This window comes from Ranitomeya imitator, chromosome 5, assembly GCF_032444005.1.
Source record: "Ranitomeya imitator isolate aRanImi1 chromosome 5, aRanImi1.pri, whole genome shotgun sequence".
Lineage (NCBI taxonomy): Eukaryota > Metazoa > Chordata > Amphibia > Anura > Dendrobatidae > Ranitomeya > Ranitomeya imitator.
In genome coordinates, this window is record NC_091286.1 from 16,370,614 (window position 1) to 16,393,979 (window position 23,366).

General features: G+C 37.6%; 2 protein-coding genes and 1 pseudogene across 2 annotated transcripts in view; 1 reads left to right on the forward strand and 2 right to left on the reverse strand.

Moving 5' to 3' along the window:
- LOC138637638 (zinc finger protein 729-like) overlaps positions 1–23,366 on the forward strand; it is a 304,899-nt pseudogene that overhangs the window by 53,136 nt on the left and 228,397 nt on the right.
- LOC138680722 (oocyte zinc finger protein XlCOF7.1-like) overlaps positions 1–23,366 on the reverse strand; it is an 86,968-nt gene that overhangs the window by 1,600 nt on the left and 62,002 nt on the right. The gene's annotated exons all lie outside the window — the stretch shown is intronic.
- On the reverse strand, positions 116–23,117 carry LOC138681094 (gastrula zinc finger protein XlCGF66.1-like). The gene is made up of 8 exons (XM_069768336.1): positions 23,075–23,117; positions 4,708–4,823; positions 4,433–4,600; positions 4,226–4,349; positions 4,013–4,110; positions 3,366–3,423; positions 1,760–1,845; positions 116–196 (listed from the first exon to the last, which is right to left on the reverse strand). Exons 2-7 carry the CDS (start codon positions 4,813–4,815, stop codon positions 1,817–1,819), a joined length of 585 nt encoding a protein of 194 aa, XP_069624437.1. The 5' UTR covers positions 4,816–4,823; positions 23,075–23,117; the 3' UTR covers positions 116–196; positions 1,760–1,816.

Below are 23,366 nucleotides of genomic sequence, written 5' to 3' on the forward strand. Positions count from 1 at the left end.
CCAGTTCCTTGCTTGCTGATCAGTGATTGATTAGACAATATCGTTATGTGGCTGGTATCGCTGGACAGATCTCCGCTGTAAAGGACTACAGGTCTATGTAGAGATATTGAATTTTTTTCTGTAGTATTATTATTTTCTACATTATGAGTGGGAGCTATACGGCGACGTCTACAGGAGCTTCCCATCCAATCTTTACCTAGAAAAAAAAAAAAATTCTCAAGCAAAATATTTTAAAAAGAAATTACAAGGAGATAAGTTTTGGACAGGAGTTATATGAGCTAAAAATGTATAATAAACTTATGTTTAAAGACTTTGTCTTCCTGACGAAAACTGCAAAGGCGGTGAAACGCGCGTCGAGGTACGGTCACAGACCACACATTTTTACATCATGGCCACAGGTAAATTGCTGCTTACCTAATCATATGCTATGATCCAATGTGCCAGTTTATTGCATGTCTCTGAGATTCATACTTAAATAATACTCTGGTTTACTGTGCACAAGCAACTGTTAGGCTGGTTTCACATTTGCGTTTTTTGCCGCTGCGTTTTAGCGCAAAAAAAGCATGCGTTTTTTTTTCTATACTTAACATTAAAAACGCATGCTTTTTTTGCATGCGTTTTGCCGCGTTTTGACGACGCATGCGTCGTTTCTATGCTTGCGTTTTGTTGCAGAAATGCAACATGTAGTAATTTCTAGCGGCGTTTTTTGCGGCAAAAAAACGTATTGCTGTCTATGTAAACGCATGCGTTTTTAAGCACATGCGTTTGCATGCGTTTTTAAACGCATGCGTTTCAATAGAAAAACACAAGAATACACACTGATAAGCCACCCCCCAACCCTAACCCTAAAGGGATCCTAACCCTAAGGATTAGGGTTAGGATCCCTAGGGTTAGGGTTAGGATCCCTAGGGTTAGGGTTAGGATCCCTAGGGTTAGGGTTAGGATCCCTAGGGTTACGGTTAGGATCCCTAGAGTTACTAGGGATCCTAACCCTAACCCTAGCTATTTCTGTTTATAGTGGGTTTTCTAGTTGATTTTGATGATTGGCACCTGTCACACACTTCTCATCATGCGTTTCAAAAACGCAAACGCAGGAAAAAACGCATGTAAACGCGTCAAAACGCCGCGTTTGTTTTAACATGCAAAAACGCATGCGTCTAAAAAACGCAGCGTTTGCACGCGTTCACATGCGTTTTTTTCGCCACCTGCGTTTGCGTTTAAAACGCTGCGTTTTGAAACGCAAATGTGAAACCAGCCTTACTGTGAGCCTGTATATACATCATATAAGCGTACCTACCAGCATTCGATAGCTGACTATTTAATATATTCACATGTTGTTATATACACTTAGAATTGCTATTTAAGCTTTTATCTTCTGATGTGATGGTCTGATATTCTATTGTTCCGTCACTGTTCATATGTTCCATGAGTGACAGGGAACCCAGCACCCCTGTCCCTACTTTATATTATTATTTCTAAATATATTTCTCTATTCTAATAATTACATGTGATATATGTTTTTATCATATATATTAAACTTGTTATATTTTATTATTCTTGATCGTGTTGCTCCTTCTATGTTCGCTATTGGTATATGATATTATGTTTAAAGAGCACCTATCACCAATCTGTGACTGCACGTTTTATTTAGTAAAAGAGTGGATAGCTCCATATTGTCGACTGCTGTAAATATCAGCTATTAACAAAAGTGCTCAGAAGAAACCCTAATAGACTGACTTCTATCAAAATTTGGCCTGACCTTCCAAGTCGTGTGATCCCAGCATGCAGTGAGGAATCCCCCAAGCGTCCACAGTCGCTATCGCTCTTTCCACCAGAACAGTGCTGCTGCGTAAGTTTGGAAAAACGTTTGGAAGAAAATCTGGCATTATGAGAAAGGCATTAAAGTAACTTCTGAGAACTTTTGTTAATGGATTTATCCACTCTTAGTAAAATAAGAGGGCTTCCCCAGTACTTTGTAAACCAATAGAGAAGAGTTGTGGAGCAAAAAATAGTAATATTTGACCAAAAGAAATACGACAAGGACATGGAGAGTTTACCTGATTATACTATATCCAGATTTTGTAGATGATTACATTTTTTTTTTTCAAAATTTGTTATTACTGTAGGTGATCTAGATGCCGTACATCTGATTTATTACATATAATTGACCTCTTTCATTTTAACTTTTCCCTCAAATCCAACCTTCAGGGAGGCGTCTCAAGCAGAGAAATACTGTAAGGCTATGTGCACACGTTCAGGATTTCTCCTGAAAATTCCTGAGAAAAACCTGAAATTTTCTGCAAGAAATCCGCAAGAAATCTGCATGCCTTTTTGCCGCGTTTTTGATGCGTTTTTTTCCGGACAATTCCCAATGCATTTTGTAGTGGGAAATCCGCAAAAAAAACCCGCAAAATTAATGAACATGCTGCGTTTTTTTACCGCGATGCGTTTTTTTCGCGGAAAAAAACGCATCATGTGCACAAAACACGCGGAATTCATTCTAAATGATGGGATGCTTATTGTATGCGGGGGGTTTTTTGCGGTCTTATAACGTTTTTATCAGGAAAAAAAACGTGGAAAAACTGCGAAAAAACAGCAACGTGTGCACACAGCCTTACACATCCTGCCTGGTTTCAGCATCGTGACTCGATGAGCGGCCAACTAAGGGTATGTACAAACATTGCAGATTCTCTGCGGATCCGCAGCATTTTTTGCGGTGCAGAAACGCTGCAGATCCGCAATTGATTTACAGTACAATGTAAATCAATGAGAAAAAAAGAAAATGCTGTGCACACTTTGCGGAAAATCCGCTGCGGAAACGCTGCGGTTTAAAAGAAGTAGCATGTCACTTCTTTTTTGTGAATCTGCAGCGTTTTTGTACCCATTCCATTATGGAAAACCACAGGGGTAAAAAACGCAGCAAATCCGCAAGAAAACCGCAGCAAAAATGCACAAAAAACGCTGCGGAACAGCACAAAAACCGCGACAAATCCGCAGGTGCGTTTTCTGCCATGAGAGGCAGAATCCGCAGCAGAAATTCCTAAGCCTAATCCGCAACGTGTGCACATAGCCTTAATGGTTGCCAGATGCTGCCCACCCCTCTGAAAAGATTCCGATCTTCCCCTATCAATCCGTATAGTCTTTCCTGCTCTGAATGCACAATGTTAGCCTGATGAACAGAGCATAAAACGCTAGAAATTTTGTAAATGAAAAATTTAGTTTAAAATAAGACAACATAATATTGAAAAAAATCGAATCAATCACAGTAATAATATTCACCACGAGGACATTTTTCTGAACTTCCCATCACTGGTCCCAATAATAAAGACATTTAGCGTGAAACAAGATTGCCGGGCGGCTCTTACCCGTCACTGACGCTGATGTCTGATGTTGAAGTCCACTCGTCGTTTCACCAGAACTTTCCTACAAGAATCCAACATTAAACACATCAGACAAAAAAGGAACCCTAGTTGATCTTATGTCTCGACATGAACCAATCAACCCTAACATGAGAACTATCTCCTGGCGTGGCGATCAGACAGCAATGTCATTTAACCAAGTACAAGTCTACTGAAACATCGCCATTATCCTCGATGTGAAATAAGCTTCGTCTATTGTAAGGCGGACACTGTGTTCAGTGAAAATAGTTCTTACATTAATCAGCATCGTCACCACTTTTACAGTAAAGAAGTCTTTCATCACTGCACAAGGTTAATCCTTCTACTTCTTTCAGTACTTCATTTTTTGTTTTAGGAGACGTATTCTGGTTTAGAAGCTGCTGATTGGCGTCTACATGTACACTACAAAACTTTCCGTTTATTCGCAGTGAATCTCAATTTCCTGACGACAGGAAGCGTCACACAATCCTATAATAAACCCAGAAACCATTTATACCGAAAACAACCAACAATAACAGGATCTGCTGGAGCCTCCAGTACTCGGCACGGCGGCCGGAGATTAGTAGAAGCTTCATTACATGAATCTATAGAGGATTTGTAGGTCTCTCATCTACCTGATGATCCCGGGGGACATCTTCCTCCTCCTCTGGCCGATCCTGGGAATATAGAGGACTGGGACTTCTCTCCGGGGGATTTCTCGGACTGGATCCATCTATAGGAAATAACCGCAGTGACTGAATACATTGTCTATATGTGATGAGCAGATGATGGGGAATCTAGACGACTCTCAGACCTGTTCTCTACAACCCAGGAAGGTCTCCTCTTACCCGGAGATGTGATGGATCGGTGATCCTCCATCATGGCGTCCTTGTACAGATCCTTGTGTCCTTCTATATACTCCCACTCCTCCATGGAGAAATAGACGGTGACGTCCTGACACCTTATAGGAACCTGACACACACAATGACCCGCCATTAGCAGACCCCTCCCCCGGCGTTATTGTATAATGTCCCAGCATTCCCGGCAGCGCTCACCTCTCCGCTCAGCAGCTCAGTGATCCTATTGGTCAGTTCTAGGATCTTCTGCTCATGTATCAGTGAATGAGGTGGAGGCTCGGTGATGTCACTCGGGGTCCTGCTCCGCCCTCCTGACACACGGGGGGTCACACACTCCCCAGACGACGTCTTCACTACTGTGTGATCCTGTGTATGGGGAGACGCCGATCACTACACAGAGGCCAAGAATCCTTCACCTTTCCCGTCATTTCCCTGCTTTATTCCTAGAGATCAGAGTGATGTGAAGATCTCACCTCTCCAGTGATCCAGTAGATTATCTCCAGGGTGAGGTCTAATATACGAGCTGCCATGTGGTCTGTGTCCTGCCCCATCCTCGGGGGGTCACTGATGGAGAGGACCATCGTCTATTCTAGGAAAAAAAAAACTGCTATAAATCTCATTTTGTCATACCCTAAATAATGAGAATCATCCCCAGATATTGGGAGGAGCAGTGAGCATACAGTATACGGTGTACAGCTCTGTGTATATAGTGTAGAGCTGTGTATATAGTGTAGAGCTGTGTGTATAGTGTAGAGCTGTGTGTGTATAGTGTAGAGCTGTGTGTGTATAGTGTAGAGCTGTATATATAGTGTAGAGCTGTGTGTATATAGTGTAGAGCTGTGTGTGTATAGTGTAGAGCTGTGTGTGTATAGTGTAGAGCTGTGTATATATAGTGTAGAGCTGTGTGTAGAGCTGTGTATATAGTGTAGAGCTGTGTATATAGTGTAGAGCTGTGTGTATAGTGTAGAGCTGTGTGTGTATAGTGTAGAGCTGTGTATATATAGTGTAGAGCTGTGTATATAGTGTAGAGCTGTGTATATAGTGTAGAGCTGTGTATATAGTGTAGAGCTGTGTGTATAGTGTAGAGCTGTGTATATAGTGTAGATCTGTGTATATATAGTGTAGAGCTGTGTATATAGTGTAGAGCTGTGTGTGTATAGTGTAGAGCTGTGTATATAGTGTAGATCTGTGTATATATAGTGTAGAGCTGTGTATATAGTGTAGAGCTGTGTATATAGTGTAGAGCTGTATATATAGTGTAGAGCTGTGTATATATAGTGTAGAGCTGTATATATAGTGTAGAGCTGTGTATATAGTGTAGAGCTGTGTATATAGTGTAGAGCTGTGTGTGTATAGTGTAGAGCTGTGTATATAGTGTAGATCTGTGTATATATAGTGTAGAGCTGTGTATATAGTGTAGAGCTGTGTATATAGTGTAGAGCTGTATATATAGTGTAGAGCTGTGTATATATAGTGTAGAGCTGTATATATAGTGTAGAGCTGTGTATATAGTGTAGAGCTGTATATATAGTGTAGAGCTGTGTGTATATAGTGTAGAGCTGTGTATATAGTGTAGAGCTGTATATATAGTGTAGAGCTGTGTATATAGTGTAGAGCTGTGTATATAGTATAGAGCTGTGTGTATATAGTGTAGAGCTGTGTATATAGTGTAGAGCTGTGTATATAGTGTAGAGCTGTATATATAGTGTAGAGCTGTGTATATAGTGTAGAGCTGTGTATATAGTGTAGAGCTGTGTATATAGGGTAGAGCTGTGTATATAGTGTAGAGCTGTGTATATAGTGTAGAGCTGTATATATAGTGTAGAGCTGTGTATATAGTGTAGAGCTGTGTATACAGTGTAGAGCTGTGTATATAGTGTAGAGCTGTGTATATAGTGTAGAGCTGTGTGTATATAGTGTAGAGCTGTGTATATATAGTGTAGAGCTGTGTATATAGGGTAGAGCTGTGTATATAGTGTAGAGCTGTGTGTATATAGTGTAGATCTGTGTGTATATAGTGTAGAGCGGTGTATATAGTGTAGATCTGTGTATATAGTGTAGAGCTGTGTATATAGTGTAGAGCTGTGTGTATATAGTGTAGATCTGTGTGTATATAGTGTAGAGCTGTGTATATAGTGTAGAGCTGTGTATATAGTGTAGAGCTGTGTGTATAGTGTAGAGCTGTGTATATAGTGTAGAGCTGTGTATATAGTGTAGAGCTGTGTATATATAGTGTAGAGCTGTGTATATATAGTGTAGAGCTGTGTATATAGTGTAGAGCTGTGTATATAGTGTAGAGCTGTATATATAGTGTAGAGCTGTGTATATAGTGTAGAGCTGTATATATAGTGTAGAGCTGTGTATATAGTGTAGAGCTATGTATATAGTGTAGAGCTGTGTGTATATAGTGTAGAGCTGTGTATATAGTGTAGAGCTGTGTGTATAGTGTAGAGCTGTGTGTGTATAGTGTAGAGCTGTATATATAGTGTAGAGCTGTGTGTATATAGTGTAGAGCTGTGTGTGTATAGTGTAGAGCTGTGTATATATAGTGTAGAGCTGTATATATAGTGTAGAGCTGTGTGTATATAGTGTAGAGCTGTGTGTATAGTGTAGAGCTGTGTGTGTATAGTGTAGAGCTGTATATATAGTGTAGAGCTGTGTGTATATAGTGTAGAGCTGTGTGTGTATAGTGTAGAGCTGTGTATATATAGTGTAGAGCTGTATATATAGTGTAGAGCTGTGTATATAGTGTAGAGCTGTGTATATAGTGTAGAGCTGTGTGTGTATAGTGTAGAGCTGTATATATAGTGTAGAGCTGTGTGTGTATAGTGTAGAGCTGTATATATAGTGTAGAGCTGTGTATATAGTGTAGAGCTGTATATATAGTGTAGAGCTGTATATATAGTGTAGAGCTGTGTGTATATAGTGTAGAGCTGTGTGTGTATAGTGTAGAGCTGTGTATATATAGTGTAGAGCTGTATATATAGTGTAGAGCTGTGTATATAGTGTAGAGCTGTGTATATAGTGTAGAGCTGTGTGTGTATAGTGTAGAGCTGTATATATGGTGTAGAGCTGTGTGTGTATAGTGTAGAGCTGTATATATAGTGTAGAGCTGTGTATATAGTGTAGAGCTGTGTGTATATAGTGTAGAGCTGTATATATAGTGTAGAGCTGTATATATAGTGTAGAGCTGTGTGTGTATAGTGTAGAGCTGTATATATAGTGTAGAGCTGTGTATATAGTGTAGAGCTGTGTATATAGTGTAGAGCTGTGTGTATATAGTGTAGAGCTGTATATATAGTGTAGAGCTGTGTGTATATAGTGTAGAGCTGTGTGTATAGTGTAGAGCTGTGTGTATATAGTGTAGAGCTGTGTGTATATAGTGTAGAGCTGTGTATATAGTGTAGAGCTGTGTGTATATAGTGTAGAGATGTGTGTATATAGTGTAAAGCTGTGTGTATATAGTGTAGAGCTGTGTATATATAGTGTAGAGCTGTGTATATATAGTGTAGAGCTGTGTGTATAGTGTAGAGCTGTGTATATAGTGTAGAGCTGTATATATAGTGTAGAGCTGTGTATATAGTGTAAAGCTGTGTATATAGTGTAGAGCTGTGTGTATAGTGTAGAGCTGTGTGTATATAGTGTAGAGCTGTGTGTATATAGTGTAGAGCTGTATATATAGTGTAGAGCTGTGTGTATATAGTGTAGAGCTGTATATATAGTGTAGAGCTGTGTGTATATAGTGTAGAGCTGTGTGTATAGTGTAGAGCTGTGTGTATATAGTGTAGAGCTGTGTGTATATAGTGTAGAGCTGTATATATAGTGTAGAGCTGTGTGTATATAGTGTAGAGCTGTGTGTATAGTGTAGAGCTGTGTATATATAGTGTAGAGCTGTGTATATAGTGTAGAGCTGTGTATATAGTGTAGAGCTGTGTATATAGTGTAGAGCTGTATATATAGTGTAGAGCTGTGTGTATATAGTGTAGAGCTGTGTGTATATAGGGTAGAGCTGTGTATATAGTGTAGAGCTGTGTATATAGTGTAGAGCTGTGTGTATATAGTGTAGAGCTGTATATATAGTGTAGAGCTGTGTGTATATAGTGTAGAGCTGTATATATAGTGTAGAGCTGTATATATAGTGTAGAGCTGTGTGTATATAGTGTAGAGCTGTGTGTATATAGTGTAGAGCTGTGTATATAGTGTAGAGCTGTGTATATAGTGTAGAGCTGTGTGTATATAGTGTAGAGCTGTGTATGTATAGTGTAGAGCTGTGTGTGTATAGTGTAGAGCTGTATATATAGTGTAGAGCTGTGTGTATATAGTGTAGAGCTGTGTGTGTATAGTGTAGAGCTGTGTGTGTATAGTGTAGAGCTGTATATATAGTGTAGAGCTGTGTGTATATAGTGTAGAGCTGTATATATAGTGTAGAGCTGTATATATAGTGTAGAGCTGTGTGTATATAGTGTAGAGCTGTGTATATAGTGTAGAGCTGTGTATATAGTGTAGAGCTGTGTATATATAGTGTAGAGCTGTGTATATATAGTGTAGAGCTGTGTATATAGTGTAGAGCTGTGTATATAGTGTAGAGCTGTGTATATAGTGTAGAGCTGTGTATATAGTGTAGAGCTGTGTGTATATAGTGTAGAGCTGTGTATATAGTGTAGAGCTGTGTATATATAGTGTAGAGCAGTGTGTATATAGTGTAGAGCTGTGTGTATATAGTGTAGAGCTGTGTATATAGTGTAGAGCTGTGTATATATAGTGTAGAGCAGTGTGTATATAGTGTAGATCTGTGTATATAGTGTAGAGCTGTGTATATAGTGTAGAGCTGTGTATATAGTGTAGAGCTGTGTATATATAGTGTAGAGCTGTGTATATAGTGTAGAGCTGTATATATAGTGTAGAGCTGTGTATCTAGTGTAGAGCTGTGTATCTAGTGTAGAGCTGTGTATATAGTGTAGAGCTGTGTATATAGTGTAGATCTGTGTGTATATAGTGTAGAGCTGTGTATATATAGTGTAGAGCAGTGTGTATATAGTGTAGAGCTGTGTATATATAGTGTAGAGCTGTGTATATAGTATAGAGCTGTGTGTATAGTGTAGAGCTGTGTATATATAGTGTAGAGCTGTGTATATAGTGTAGAGCTGTGTATATAGTGTAGAGCTGTGTGTATATAGTGTAGAGCTGTGTATATAGTGTAGAGCTGTGTATATAGTGTAGAGCTGTGTATATAGTGTAGAGCTGTGTATATAGTGTAGAGCTGTGTATCTAGTGTAGAGCTGTGTATCTAGTGTAGAGCTGTGTATATAGTGTAGAGCTGTGTATATAGTGTAGAGCTGTGTATATAGTGTAGAGCTGTGTATATAGTGTAGAGCTGTGTATATAGTGTAGATCTGTGTGTATATAGTGTAGAGCTGTGTATATAGTGTAGAGCTGTGTATATAGTGTAGATCTGTGTGTATATAGTGTATAGCTGTGTGTAGAGCTGTGTATATAGTGTAGAGCTGTGTATATAGTGTAGAGCTGTGTATATAGTGTAGATCTGTGTGTATATAGTGTAGAGCTGTGTATATATAGTGTAGAGCTGTGTATATATAGTGTAGAGCTGTGTATATATAGTGTAGAGCTGTGTATATAGTATAGAGATGTGTGTATATAGTGTAGAGCTGTGTATATAGTGTAGAGCTGTGTGTATATAGTGTAGAGCTGTGTATATAGTGTAGAGCTGTGTGTATATAGTGTAGAGCTGTGTATATAGTGTAGAGCTGTGTATATAGTGTAGAGCTGTGTATATAGTGTAGAGCTGTGTATATAGTGTAGATCTGTGTGTATATAGTGTAGAGCTGTGTATATAGTGTAGAGCTGTGTATATAGTGTAGAGCTGTGTATATAGTGTAGAGCTGTGTATATAGTGTAGAGCTGTGTATATAGTGTAGAGCTGTGTATATAGTGTAGATCTGTGTGTATATAGTGTAGAGCTGTGTATATAGTGTAGAGCTGTGTGTATAGTGTAGAGCTGTGTGTATATAGTGTAGAGCTGTGTATATAGTATAGAGCTGTGTATATAGTGTAGAGCTGTGTGTATATAGTGTAGAGCTGTGTATATAGTGTAGAGCTGTGTATATAGTGTAGAGCTGTGTATATAGTGTAGAGCTGTGTATATAGTGTAGAGCTGTGTGTATATATAGTGTAGAGCTGTGTATATATAGTGTAGAGCTGTGTGTATATAGTGTAGAGCTGTGTATATATAGTGTAGAGCTGTGTATATAGTGTAGAGCTGTGTATATAGTGTAGATCTGTGTGTATATAGTGTAGAGCGGTGTATATAGTGTAGAGATGTGTGTATATAGTGTAGAGCTGTGTATATAGTGTAGAGCTGTGTATATAGTGTAGATATGTGTGTATATAGTGTAGAGCGGTGTATATAGTGTAGAGATGTGTGTATATAGTGTAGAGCTGTGTATATAGTGTAGAGCTGTGTATATAGTGTAGAGCTGTGTATATATAGTGTAGAGCTGTGTGTATATAGTGTAGAGCTGTGTGTATATAGTGTAGAGCTGTGTATATAGTGTAGATCTGTGTGTATATAGTGTAGAGCTGTGTGTATATAGTGTAGAGCTGTGTATATAGTGTAGAGCTGTGTGTATATAGTGTAGAGCTGTGTATATAGTGTAGAGCTGTGTATATAGTGTAGAGCTGTGTATATAGTGTAGAGCTGTGTATATAGTGTAGATCTGTGTGTATAGTGTAGAGCTGTGTGTATAGTGTAGAGCTGTGTATATAGTGTAAAGCTGTGTATATAGTGTAGAGCTGTGTATATATAGTGTAGAGCTGTGTATATAGTGTAGAGCTGTGTGTATATAGTGTAGAGCTGTGTGTATATAATGTAAAGCTGTGTATATAGTGTAGAGCTGTGTGTATATAGTATAGAGCTGTGTATATATAGTGTAGAGCTGTGTATATAGTGTAGAGCTGTGTATATAGTGTAGAGCTGTGTATATAGTGTAGAGCTGTGTATGTAGTGTAGAGCTGTGTATATAGTGTAGAGCTGTGTATATATAGTGTAGAGCTGCGTATATAGTGTAGAGCTGTGTGTATATAGTGTAGAGCTGTGTATATATGGTGTAGAGCTGTGTATATAGTGTAGAGCTGTGTATATAGTGTAGAGCTGTGTATATAGTGTAGAGCTGTGTATATAGTGTAGAGCTGTGTATATAGTGTAGATCTGTGTGTATATAGTGTAGAGCTGTGTATATAGTGTAGAGCTGTGTGTATATAGTGTAGAGCTGTGTATATAGTGTAGAGCTGTGTATATATAGTGTAGAGCTGTGTATATAGTGTAGAGCTGTATATATAGTGTAGAGCTGTGTATCTAGTGTAGAGCTGTGTATCTAGTGTAGAGCTGTGTATATAGTGTAGAGCTGTGTATATAGTGTAGATCTGTGTGTATATAGTGTAGAGCTGTGTATCTAGTGTAGAGCTGTGTATCTAGTGTAGAGCTGTGTATATAGTGTAGAGCTGTGTATATAGTGTAGATCTGTGTGTATATAGTGTAGAGCTGTGTATATATAGTGTAGAGCAGTGTGTATATAGTGTAGAGCTGTGTATATATAGTGTAGAGCTGTGTATATAGTATAGAGCTGTGTGTATAGTGTAGAGCTGTGTATATATAGTGTAGAGCTGTGTATATAGTGTAGAGCTGTGTATATAGTGTAGAGCTGTGTGTATATAGTGTAGAGCTGTGTATATAGTGTAGAGCTGTGTATATAGTGTAGAGCTGTGTATATAGTGTAGAGCTGTGTATATAGTGTAGAGCTGTGTATATAGTGTAGAGCTGTGTATCTAGTGTAGAGCTGTGTATCTAGTGTAGAGCTGTGTATATAGTGTAGAGCTGTGTATATAGTGTAGAGCTGTGTATATAGTGTAGAGCTGTGTATATAGTGTAGAGCTGTGTATATAGTGTAGATCTGTGTGTATATAGTGTAGAGCTGTGTATATAGTGTAGAGCTGTGTATATAGTGTAGATCTGTGTGTATATAGTGTATAGCTGTGTGTAGAGCTGTGTATATAGTGTAGAGCTGTGTATATAGTGTAGAGCTGTGTATATAGTGTAGATCTGTGTGTATATAGTGTAGAGCTGTGTATATATAGTGTAGAGCTGTGTATATATAGTGTAGAGCTGTGTATATATAGTGTAGAGCTGTGTATATAGTATAGAGATGTGTGTATATAGTGTAGAGCTGTGTATATAGTGTAGAGCTGTGTGTATATAGTGTAGAGCTGTGTGTATATAGTGTAGAGCTGTGTGTATATAGTGTAGAGCTGTGTATATAGTGTAGAGCTGTGTATATAGTGTAGAGCTGTGTATATAGTGTAGAGCTGTGTATATAGTGTAGATCTGTGTGTATATAGTGTAGAGCTGTGTATATAGTGTAGAGCTGTGTATATAGTGTAGAGCTGTGTATATAGTGTAGAGCTGTGTATATAGTGTAGAGCTGTGTATATAGTGTAGAGCTGTGTATATAGTGTAGATCTGTGTGTATATAGTGTAGAGCTGTGTATATAGTGTAGAGCTGTGTGTATAGTGTAGAGCTGTGTGTATATAGTGTAGAGCTGTGTATATAGTATAGAGCTGTGTATATAGTGTAGAGCTGTGTGTATATAGTGTAGAGCTGTGTATATAGTGTAGAGCTGTGTATATAGTGTAGAGCTGTGTATATAGTGTAGAGCTGTGTATATAGTGTAGAGCTGTGTGTATATATAGTGTAGAGCTGTGTATATATAGTGTAGAGCTGTGTGTATATAGTGTAGAGCTGTGTATATATAGTGTAGAGCTGTGTATATAGTGTAGAGCTGTGTATATAGTGTAGATCTGTGTGTATATAGTGTAGAGCGGTGTATATAGTGTAGAGATGTGTGTATATAGTGTAGAGCTGTGTATATAGTGTAGAGCTGTGTATATAGTGTAGATATGTGTGTATATAGTGTAGAGCGGTGTATATAGTGTAGAGATGTGTGTATATAGTGTAGAGCTGTGTATATAGTGTAGAGCTGTGTATATAGTGTAGAGCTGTGTATATATAGTGTAGAGCTGTGTGTATATAGTGTAGAGCTGTGTGTATATAGTGTAGAGCTGTGTATATAGTGTAGATCTGTGTGTATATAGTGTAGAGCTGTGTGTATATAGTGTAGAGCTGTGTATATAGTGTAGAGCTGTGTGTATATAGTGTAGAGCTGTGTGTATATAGTGTAGAGCTGTGTATATAGTGTAGAGCTGTGTATATAGTGTAGATCTGTGTGTATAGTGTAGAGCTGTGTGTATAGTGTAGAGCTGTGTATATAGTGTAAAGCTGTGTATATAGTGTAGAGCTGTGTATATATAGTGTAGAGCTGTGTATATAGTGTAGAGCTGTGTGTATATAGTGTAGAGCTGTGTGTATATAATGTAAAGCTGTGTATATAGTGTAGAGCTGTGTGTATATAGTATAGAGCTGTGTATATATAGTGTAGAGCTGTGTATATAGTGTAGAGCTGTGTATATAGTGTAGAGCTGTGTATATAGTGTAGAGCTGTGTATGTAGTGTAGAGCTGTGTATATAGTGTAGAGCTGTGTATATATAGTGTAGAGCTGCGTATATAGTGTAGAGCTGTGTGTATATAGTGTAGAGCTGTGTATATATGGTGTAGAGCTGTGTATATAGTGTAGAGCTGTGTATATAGTGTAGAGCTGTGTATATAGTGTAGAGCTGTGTATATAGTGTAGAGCTGTGTATATAGTGTAGATCTGTGTGTATATAGTGTAGAGCTGTGTATATAGTGTAGAGCTGTGTGTATATAGTGTAGAGCTGTGTATATAGTGTAGAGCTGTGTATATAGTGTAGAGCTGTGTATATATAGTGTAGAGCTGTGTATATAGTGTAGAGCTGTGTGTATATGGTGTAGAGCTGTGTATATATGGTGTAGAGCTGTGTATATAGTGTAGAGCTGTGTATATAGTGTAGAGCTGTGTATATAGTGTAGAGCTGTGTATATAGTGTAGAGCTGTGTATATAGTGTAGAGCTGTGTATATAGTGTAGATCTGTGTGTATATAGTGTAGATCTGTGTGTATATAGTGTAGAGCTGTATATATAGTGTAGAGCTGTGTATATAGTGTAGAGCTGTGTATATATAGTGTAGAGCTGTGTATATATAGTGTAGAGCTGTGTATATAGTGTAGAGCTGTGTGTATATAGTGTAGAGCTGTGTATATAGTGTAGATCTGTGTGTATATAGTGTATAGCTGTGTGTAGAGCTGTGTATATAGTGTAGAGCTGTGTATATAGTGTAGAGCTGTGTATATAGTGTAGAGCTGTGTGTATATATAGTGTAGAGCTGTGTATATATAGTGTAGAGCTGTGTGTATATAGTGTAGAGCTGTGTATATATAGTGTAGAGCTGTGTATATAGTGTAGAGCTGTGTATATAGTGTAGATCTGTGTGTATATAGTGTAGAGCGGTGTATATAGTGTAGAGATGTGTGTATATAGTGTAGAGCTGTGTATATAGTGTAGAGCTGTGTATATAGTGTAGATCTGTGTGTATATAGTGTAGAGCGGTGTATATAGTGTAGAGATGTGTGTATATAGTGTAGAGCTGTGTATTTAGTGTAGAGCTGTGTATATAGTGTAGAGCTGTGTATATAGTGTAGAGCTGTGTGTATATAGTGTAGAGCTGTGTGTATATAGTGTAGAGCTGTGTGTATATAGTGTAGCGCTGTGTGTATATAGTGTAGAGCTGTGTATATAGTGTAGATCTGTGTGTATATAGTGTAGAGCTGTGTGTATATAGTGTAGAGCTGTGTATATAGTGTAGAGCTGTGTGTATATAGTGTAGAGCTGTGTGTATATAGTGTAGAGCTGTGTATATAGTGTAGAGCTGTGTATATAGTGTAGAGCTGTGTATATAGTGTAGAGCTGTGTATATATAGTGTAGAGCTGTGTATATAGTGTAGAGCTGTGTGTATATAGTGTAGAGCTGTGTGTATATAGTGTAGAGCTGTGTATATATGGTGTAGAGCTGTGTATATAGTGTAGAGCTGTGTATATAGTGTAGAGCTGTGTATATAGTGTAGATCTGTGTGTATATAGTGTAGAGCTGTGTATATAGTGTAGAGCTGTGTATATAGTGTAGAGCTGTATATATAGTGTAGAGCTGTGTATATAGTGTAGAGCTGTGTATATAGTGTAGAGCTGTGTGTATATAGTGTAGATCTGTGTGTATATAGTGTAGAGCTGTGTATATAGTGTAGAGCTGTGTATATAGTGTAGAGCTGTGTATATAGTGTAGATCTGTGTGTATATAGTGTAGAGCTGTGTATATAGTGTAGAGCTGTGTATATAGTGTAGAGCTGTATATATAGTGTAGAGCTGTGTATATAGTGTAGAGCTGTGTATATAGTGTAGAGCTGTGTGTATATAGTGTAGAGCTGTGTATATAGTGTAGAGCTGTGTATATAGTGTAGAGCTGTGTATATAGTGTAGAGCTGTGTATATAGTGTAAAGCTGTGTATATAGTGTAGAGCTGTGTGTATATAGTGTAGATCTGTGTGTATATAGTGTAGAGCTGTATATATAGTGTAGAGCTGTGTATATAGTGTAGAGCTGTGTATATATAGTGTAGAGCTGTGTATATATAGTGTAGAGCTGTGTATATAGTGTAGAGCTGTGTGTATATAGTGTAGAGCTGTGTATATAGTGTAGAGCTGTGTATATAGTGTAGAGCTGTGTATATAGTGTAGAGCTGTGTATATAGTGTAGAGCTGTGTATATAGTGTAGAGCTGTGTGTATATAATGTAAAGCTGTGTATATAGTGTAGATCTGTGTGTATATAGTGTAGAGCTGTATATATAGTGTAGAGCTGTGTATATATAGTGTAGAGCTGTGTATATAGTGTAGAGCTGTGTGTATATAGTGTAGAGCTGTGTATATAGTGTAGAGCTGTGTATATAGTGTAGAGCTGTGTATATAGTGTAGAGCTGTGTGTATATAGTGTAGAGCTGTGTATATAGTGTAGAGCTGTGTATATAGTGTAGAGCTGTGTATATAGTGTAGAGCTGTATATATAGTGTAGAGCTGTGTGTATATAATGTAAAGCTGTGTATATAGTGTAGAGCTGTGTATATAGTGTAGAGCTGTGTGTATATAGTGTAGAGCTGTGTATATAGTGTAGATCTGTGTGTATATAGTGTAGAGCTGTATATATAGTGTAGAGCTGTGTATATATAGTGTAGAGCTGTGTATATAGTGTAGAGCTGTGTGTATATAGTGTAGAGCTGTGTGTATAGTGTAGAGCTGTGTATATAGTGTAGATCTGTGTGTATATAGTGTAGAGCTGTATATATAGTGTAGAGCTGTGTATATATAGTGTAGAGCTGTGTATATAGTGTAGAGCTGTGTGTATATAGTGTAGAGCTGTGTATATAGTGTAGAGCTGTGTATATAGTGTAGAGCTGTGTATATAGTGTAGAGCTGTGTGTATATAGTGTAGAGCTGTGTATATAGTGTAGAGCTGTGTATATAGTGTAGAGCTGTATATATAGTGTAGAGCTGTGTGTATATAATGTAAAGCTGTGTATATAGTGTAGAGCTGTGTATGTAGTGTAGAGCTGTGTGTATATAGTGTAGAGCTGTGTATATAGTGTAGAGCTGTGTATATAGTGTAGAGCTGTGTATATAGTGTAGAGCTGTGTGTATATAGTGTAGAGCTGTGTATATAGTGTAGAGCTGTGTATATAGTGTAGAGCTGTGTATATAGTGTAGAGCTGTGTGTATATAGTGTAGAGCTGTGTATATAGTGTAGAGCTGTGTATATATAGTGTAGAGCTGTGTATATAGTGTAGAGCTGTGTATATAGTGTAGAGCTGTGTATATAGTGTAGAGCTGTGTATATAGTATAGAGCTGTGTGTATATAATGTAAAGCTGTGTATATAGTGTAGAGCTGTGTATATAGTGTAGAGCTGTGTATATAGTGTAGAGCTGTGTATATAGTATAGAGCTGTGTGTATATATAGTGTAGAGCTGTGTATATAGTGTAGAGCTGTGTATATAGTATAGAGCTGTGTGTATATAGTGTAGAGCTGTGTATATAGTGTAGAGCTGTGTATACAGTGTAGAGCTGTGTGTATAGTGTAGAGCTGTGTGTATATAGTGTAGAGCTGTGTATATATAGTGTAGAGCTGTGTATATAGTGTAGAGCTGTGTATATAGTGTAGATCTGTGTGTATATAGTGTAGAGCTGTGTGTAGAGCTGTGTATATAATGTAGAGCTGTGTATATAGTGTAGAGCTGTGTGTATATAGTGTAGAGCTGTGTATATAGTGTAGAGCTGTGTATATATAGTGTAGAGCTGTGTGTATAGTGTAGAGCTGTGTATATAGTGTAGAGCTGTGTATATAGTGTAGAGCTGTGTATATATAGTGTAGAGCTGTGTATATATAGTGTAGAGCTGTGTGTATATAGTGTAGAGCTGTGTATATATAGTGTAGAGCTGTGTATATAGTGTAGATCTGTGTATATAGTGTAGAGCTGTATAGTGTAGAGCTGTGTATATATAGTGTAGAGCTGTGTATATAGTGTAGAGCTGTGTATATAGTGTAGAGCTGTGTATATAGTGTAGAGCTGTGTATATAGTGTAGAGCTGTGTGTATAGTGTAGAGCTGTGTATATATAGTGTAGAGCTGTGTATATAGTGTAGAGCTGTGTATATAGTGTAGAGCTGTGTATATAGTGTAGAGCTGTGTATATAGTGTAGAGCTGTGTATATAGTGTAGAGCTGTGTATATATAGTGTAGAGCTGTGTGTATATAGTGTAGAGCTGTGTATATAGTGTAGAGCTGTATATATAGTGTAGAGCTGTGTATATATAGTGTAGAGCTGTGTATATAGTGTAGAGCTGTGTATATAGTGTAGAGCTGTGTGTATATAGTGTAGAGCTGTGTGTATATAGTGTAGAGCTGTGTATATATAGTGTAGAGCTGTGTATATATAGTGTAGAGCTGTGTATATATAGTGTAGAGCTGTGTATATATAGTGTAGAGCTGTGTGTATATAGTGTAGAGCTGTGTATATAGTGTAGAGCTGTATATATAGTGTAGATCTGTGTATATATAGTGTAGAGCTGTGTATATAGTGTAGAGCTGTGTATATAGTGTAGAGCTGTGTATATAGTGTAGAGCTGTGTATATAGTGTAGAGCTGTGTGTATATAGTGTAGAGCTGTGTATATAGTGTAGAGCTGTGTGTATATAGTGTAGAGTTGTGTATATAGTGTAGAGCTGTGTATATAGTGTAGAGCTGTGTATATAGTGTAGAGCTGTGTATATAGTGTAGAGCTGTGTTTATATAGTGTAGAGCGGTATATATAGTGTAGAGCTGTGTGTATAGTGTAGAGCTGTGTGTATAGTGTAGAGCTGTGTATATAGTGTAAAGCTGTGTGTATATAGTGTAGAGCTGTGTGTATAGTGTAGAGCTGTGTATATAGTGTAGAGCTGTGTATGTAGTGTAGAGCTGTGTGTATATAGTGTAGAGCTGTGTATATAGTGTAGAGCTGTGTATATAGTGTAGAGCTGTGTATATAGTGTAGAGCTGTGTGTATATAGTGTAGAGCTGTGTATATAGTGTAGAGCTGTGTATATAGTGTAGAGCTGTGTATATAGTGTAGAGCTGTGTGTATATAGTGTAGAGCTGTGTATATAGTGTAGAGCTGTGTATATATAGTGTAGAGCTGTGTATATAGTGTAGAGCTGTGTATATAGTGTAGAGCTGTGTATATAGTGTAGAGCTGTGTATATAGTATAGAGCTGTGTGTATATAATGTAAAGCTGTGTATATAGTGTAGAGCTGTGTATATAGTGTAGAGCTGTGTATATAGTGTAGAGCTGTGTATATAGTATAGAGCTGTGTGTATATATAGTGTAGAGCTGTGTATATAGTGTAGAGCTGTGTATATAGTATAGAGCTGTGTGTATATAGTGTAGAGCTGTGTATATAGTGTAGAGCTGTGTATACAGTGTAGAGCTGTGTGTATAGTGTAGAGCTGTGTGTATATAGTGTAGAGCTGTGTATATATAGTGTAGAGCTGTGTATATAGTGTAGAGCTGTGTATATAGTGTAGATCTGTGTGTATATAGTGTAGAGCTGTGTGTAGAGCTGTGTATATAGTGTAGAGCTGTGTATATAGTGTAGAGCTGTGTGTATATAGTGTAGAGCTGTGTATATAGTGTAGAGCTGTGTATATATAGTGTAGAGCTGTGTGTATAGTGTAGAGCTGTGTATATAGTGTAGAGCTGTGTATATAGTGTAGAGCTGTGTATATATAGTGTAGAGCTGTGTATATATAGTGTAGAGCTGTGTGTATATAGTGTAGAGCTGTGTATATATAGTGTAGAGCTGTGTATATAGTGTAGATCTGTGTATATAGTGTAGAGCTGTATAGTGTAGAGCTGTGTATATATAGTGTAGAGCTGTGTATATAGTGTAGAGCTGTGTATATAGTGTAGAGCTGTGTATATAGTGTAGAGCTGTGTATATAGTGTAGAGCTGTGTGTATAGTGTAGAGCTGTGTATATATAGTGTAGAGCTGTGTATATAGTGTAGAGCTGTGTATATAGTGTAGAGCTGTGTATATAGTGTAGAGCTGTGTATATAGTGTAGAGCTGTGTATATAGTGTAGAGCTGTGTATATATAGTGTAGAGCTGTGTGTATATAGTGTAGAGCTGTGTATATAGTGTAGAGCTGTATATATAGTGTAGAGCTGTGTATATATAGTGTAGAGCTGTGTATATAGTGTAGAGCTGTGTATATAGTGTAGAGCTGTGTGTATATAGTGTAGAGCTGTGTGTATATAGTGTAGAGCTGTGTATATATAGTGTAGAGCTGTGTATATATAGTGTAGAGCTGTGTATATATAGTGTAGAGCTGTGTATATATAGTGTAGAGCTGTGTGTATATAGTGTAGAGCTGTGTATATAGTGTAGAGCTGTATATATAGTGTAGATCTGTGTATATATAGTGTAGAGCTGTGTATATAGTGTAGAGCTGTGTATATAGTGTAGAGCTGTGTATATAGTGTAGAGCTGTGTATATAGTGTAGAGCTGTGTGTATATAGTGTAGAGCTGTGTATATAGTGTAGAGCTGTGTGTATATAGTGTAGAGTTGTGTATATAGTGTAGAGCTGTGTATATAGTGTAGAGCTGTGTATATAGTGTAGAGCTGTGTATATAGTGTAGAGCTGTGTTTATATAGTGTAGAGCGGTATATATAGTGTAGAGCTGTGTGTATAGTGTAGAGCTGTGTGTATAGTGTAGAGCTGTGTATATAGTGTAAAGCTGTGTGTATATAGTGTAGAGCTGTGTGTATAGTGTAGAGCTGTGTATATAGTGTAGAGCTGTGTATATAGTGTAGAGCTGTGTGTATATAGTGTAGAGCTGTGTGTATATAGTGTAGAGCTGTGTATATAGTGTAGAGCTGTGTATATAGTGTAGAGCTGTGTTTATATAGTGTAGAGCTGTGTGTATATAGTGTAGAGCTGTGTGTATATAGTGTAGAGCTGTGTGTATATAGTGTAGAGCTGTGTATATAGTGTAGAGCTGTGTATATAGTGTAGAGCTGTGTATATAGTGTAGAGCTGTGTGTATAGTGTAGAGCTGTGTATATAGTGTAGAGCTGTGTATATAGTGTAGAGCTGTGTGTATATAGTGTAGAGCTGTGTGTATATAGTGTAGAGCTGTGTATATAGTGTAGAGCTGTGTGTATATAGTGTAGAGCTGTGTATATAGTGTAGAGCTGTGTATATAGTGTAGAGCTGTGTATATAGTGTAGAGCTGTGTTTATATAGTGTAGAGCGGTGTATATAGTGTAGAGCTGTGTATATAGTGTAGAGCTGTGTATATAGTGTAGATCTGTGTATATAGTGTAGAGCTGTGTATATAGTGTAGAGCTGTGTGTATATAGTGTAGAGCTGTGTATATATAGTGTAGAGCTGTGTATAGTGTAGAGCTGTGTATATATAGTGTAGACCTCTGTATATAGTGTAGAGCTGTGTATATAGTGTAGAGCTGTGTATATAGTGTAGAGCTGTGTATATAGTGTAGAGCTGTGTTTATATAGTGTAGAGCGGTACATATAGTGTAGAGCTGTGTATATAGTGTAGAGCTGTGTATATAGTGTAGATCTGTGTATATAGTGTAGAGCTGTGTGTATATAGTGTAGAGCTGTGTGTATATAGTGTAGACCTCTGTATATAGTGTAGAGCTGTGTATATAGTGTAGAGCTGTGTATATAGTGTAGAGCTGTGTTTATATAGTGTAGAGCGGTATATATAGTGTAGAGCTGTGTATATAGTGTAGAGCTGTGTATATAGTGTAGAGCTGTGTGTATATAGTGTAGAGCTGTGTATATATAGTGTAGAGCTGTGTATAGTGTAGAGCTGTGTATATATAGTGTAGACCTCTGTATATAGTGTAGAGCTGTGTATATAGTGTAGAGCTGTGTATATAGTGTAGAGCTGTGTATATAGTGTAGAGCTGTGTATATAGTGTAGAGATGTGTGTATATAGTGTAGAGCTGTGTATATAGTGTAGAGCTGTGTATATAGTGTAGATCTGTGTATATAGTGTAGAGCTGTGTGTATATAGTGTAGAGCTGTGTGTATATAGTGTAGACCTCTGTATATAGTGTAGAGCTGTGTATATAGTGTAGAGCTGTGTATATAGTGTAGAGCTGTGTATATAGTGTAGAGCTGTGTTTATATAGTGTAGAGCGGTATATATAGTGTAGAGCTGTGTATATAGTGTAGAGCTGTGTATATAGTGTAGATCTGTGTTTATATAGTGTAGAGCGGTATATATAGTGTAGAGCTGTGTATATAGTGTAGAGCTGTGTATATAGTGTAGAGCTGTGTATATAGTGTAGATCTGTGTATATAGTGTAGAGCTGTGTATATAGTGTAGAGCTGTGTATATAGTGTAGAGCTGTGTATATATAGTGTAGAGCTGTGTATATAGTGTAGAGCTGTGTATATAGTGTAGAGCTGTGTGTATATAGTGTATAGCTGTGTATATAGTGTAGAGCTGTGTATATAGTGTAGAGCTGTGTATATAGTGTAGAGCTGTGTATATATAATGTAAAGCTGTGTATACAGTGTAGAGCTGTGTATATAGTGTAGAGCTGTGTATATATAGTGTAGAGCTGTGTATAGTGTAGAGCTGTGTATATAGTGTAGAGCTGTGTATATAGTGTAGAGCTGTGTATATATAGTGTAGAGCTGTGTATATAGTGTAGAGCTGTGTATATAGTGTAGAGCTGTGTATATAGTGTAGATCTGTGTGTATATAGTGTAGAGCTGTGTATATATAGTGTAGAGCTGTGTATATAGTGTAGAGCTGTGTATATAGTGTAGAGCTGTGTATATAGTGTAGATCTGTGTGTATATAGTGTAGATCTGTGTATATATAGTGTAGAGCTGTGTATATAGTGTAGAGCTGTGTATATAGTGTAGATCTGTGTGTATATAGTGTAGATCTGTGTATATATAGTGTAGAGCTGTGTATATAGTGTAGAGCTGTGTATATAGTGTAGAGCTGTGTATATAGTGTAGATCTGTGTGTATATAGTGTAGATCTGTGTATATATAGTGTAGAGCTGTGTATATAGTGTAGAGCTGTGTATATAGTGTAGAGCTGTGTATATAGTGTAGAGCTGTGTATATATAGTATATATAGTGTAGAGCTGTGTATATAGTGTAGAGCTGTGTGTATATAGTGTATAGCTGTGTGTAGAGCTGTGTATATAGTATATACCTCGCCCGCACTCCTGTACAGTCCTCACACGTCTCTATTACCTGAAGTCGTTACCAGACTTGAGAAAGCTGTGAGACTCCGCCCCCTCATGTGACTGATCACATGGCCATGACATCACCAAAGGTCCTTCAGCGCCACAAGCCCAGACTGGCTTCGCCGTCTCGCGTGACTGATCACGTGCTGCTCTCAGTGTGAAAAACAAGATGATGTTGCTTTGATAACTTTATGGATAACGCAACTAAAATAAATGATGCTGCAAAGCAGTTTTTGGGACTTCTTAGGTCCCTTCCTC

Bases quoted from the DNA above. Each gene is read 5' to 3' on its own strand.
- LOC138681094 (XM_069768336.1), bottom strand. From the start codon at position 4,815: ATGGTCCTCTCCATCAGTGACCCCCCGAGGATGGGGCAGGACACAGAC. The intron at 4,111-4,225 runs GTAAGAGGAGAC...TATTTCCTATAG, and splicing joins CCGATCCATCACATCTCCGG to ATGGATCCAGTCCGAGAAAT. The intron at 3,424-4,012 runs GTAGATGAGAGA...GGATTCTTGTAG, and splicing joins ATGTCCCCCGGGATCATCAG to GAAAGTTCTGGTGAAACGAC.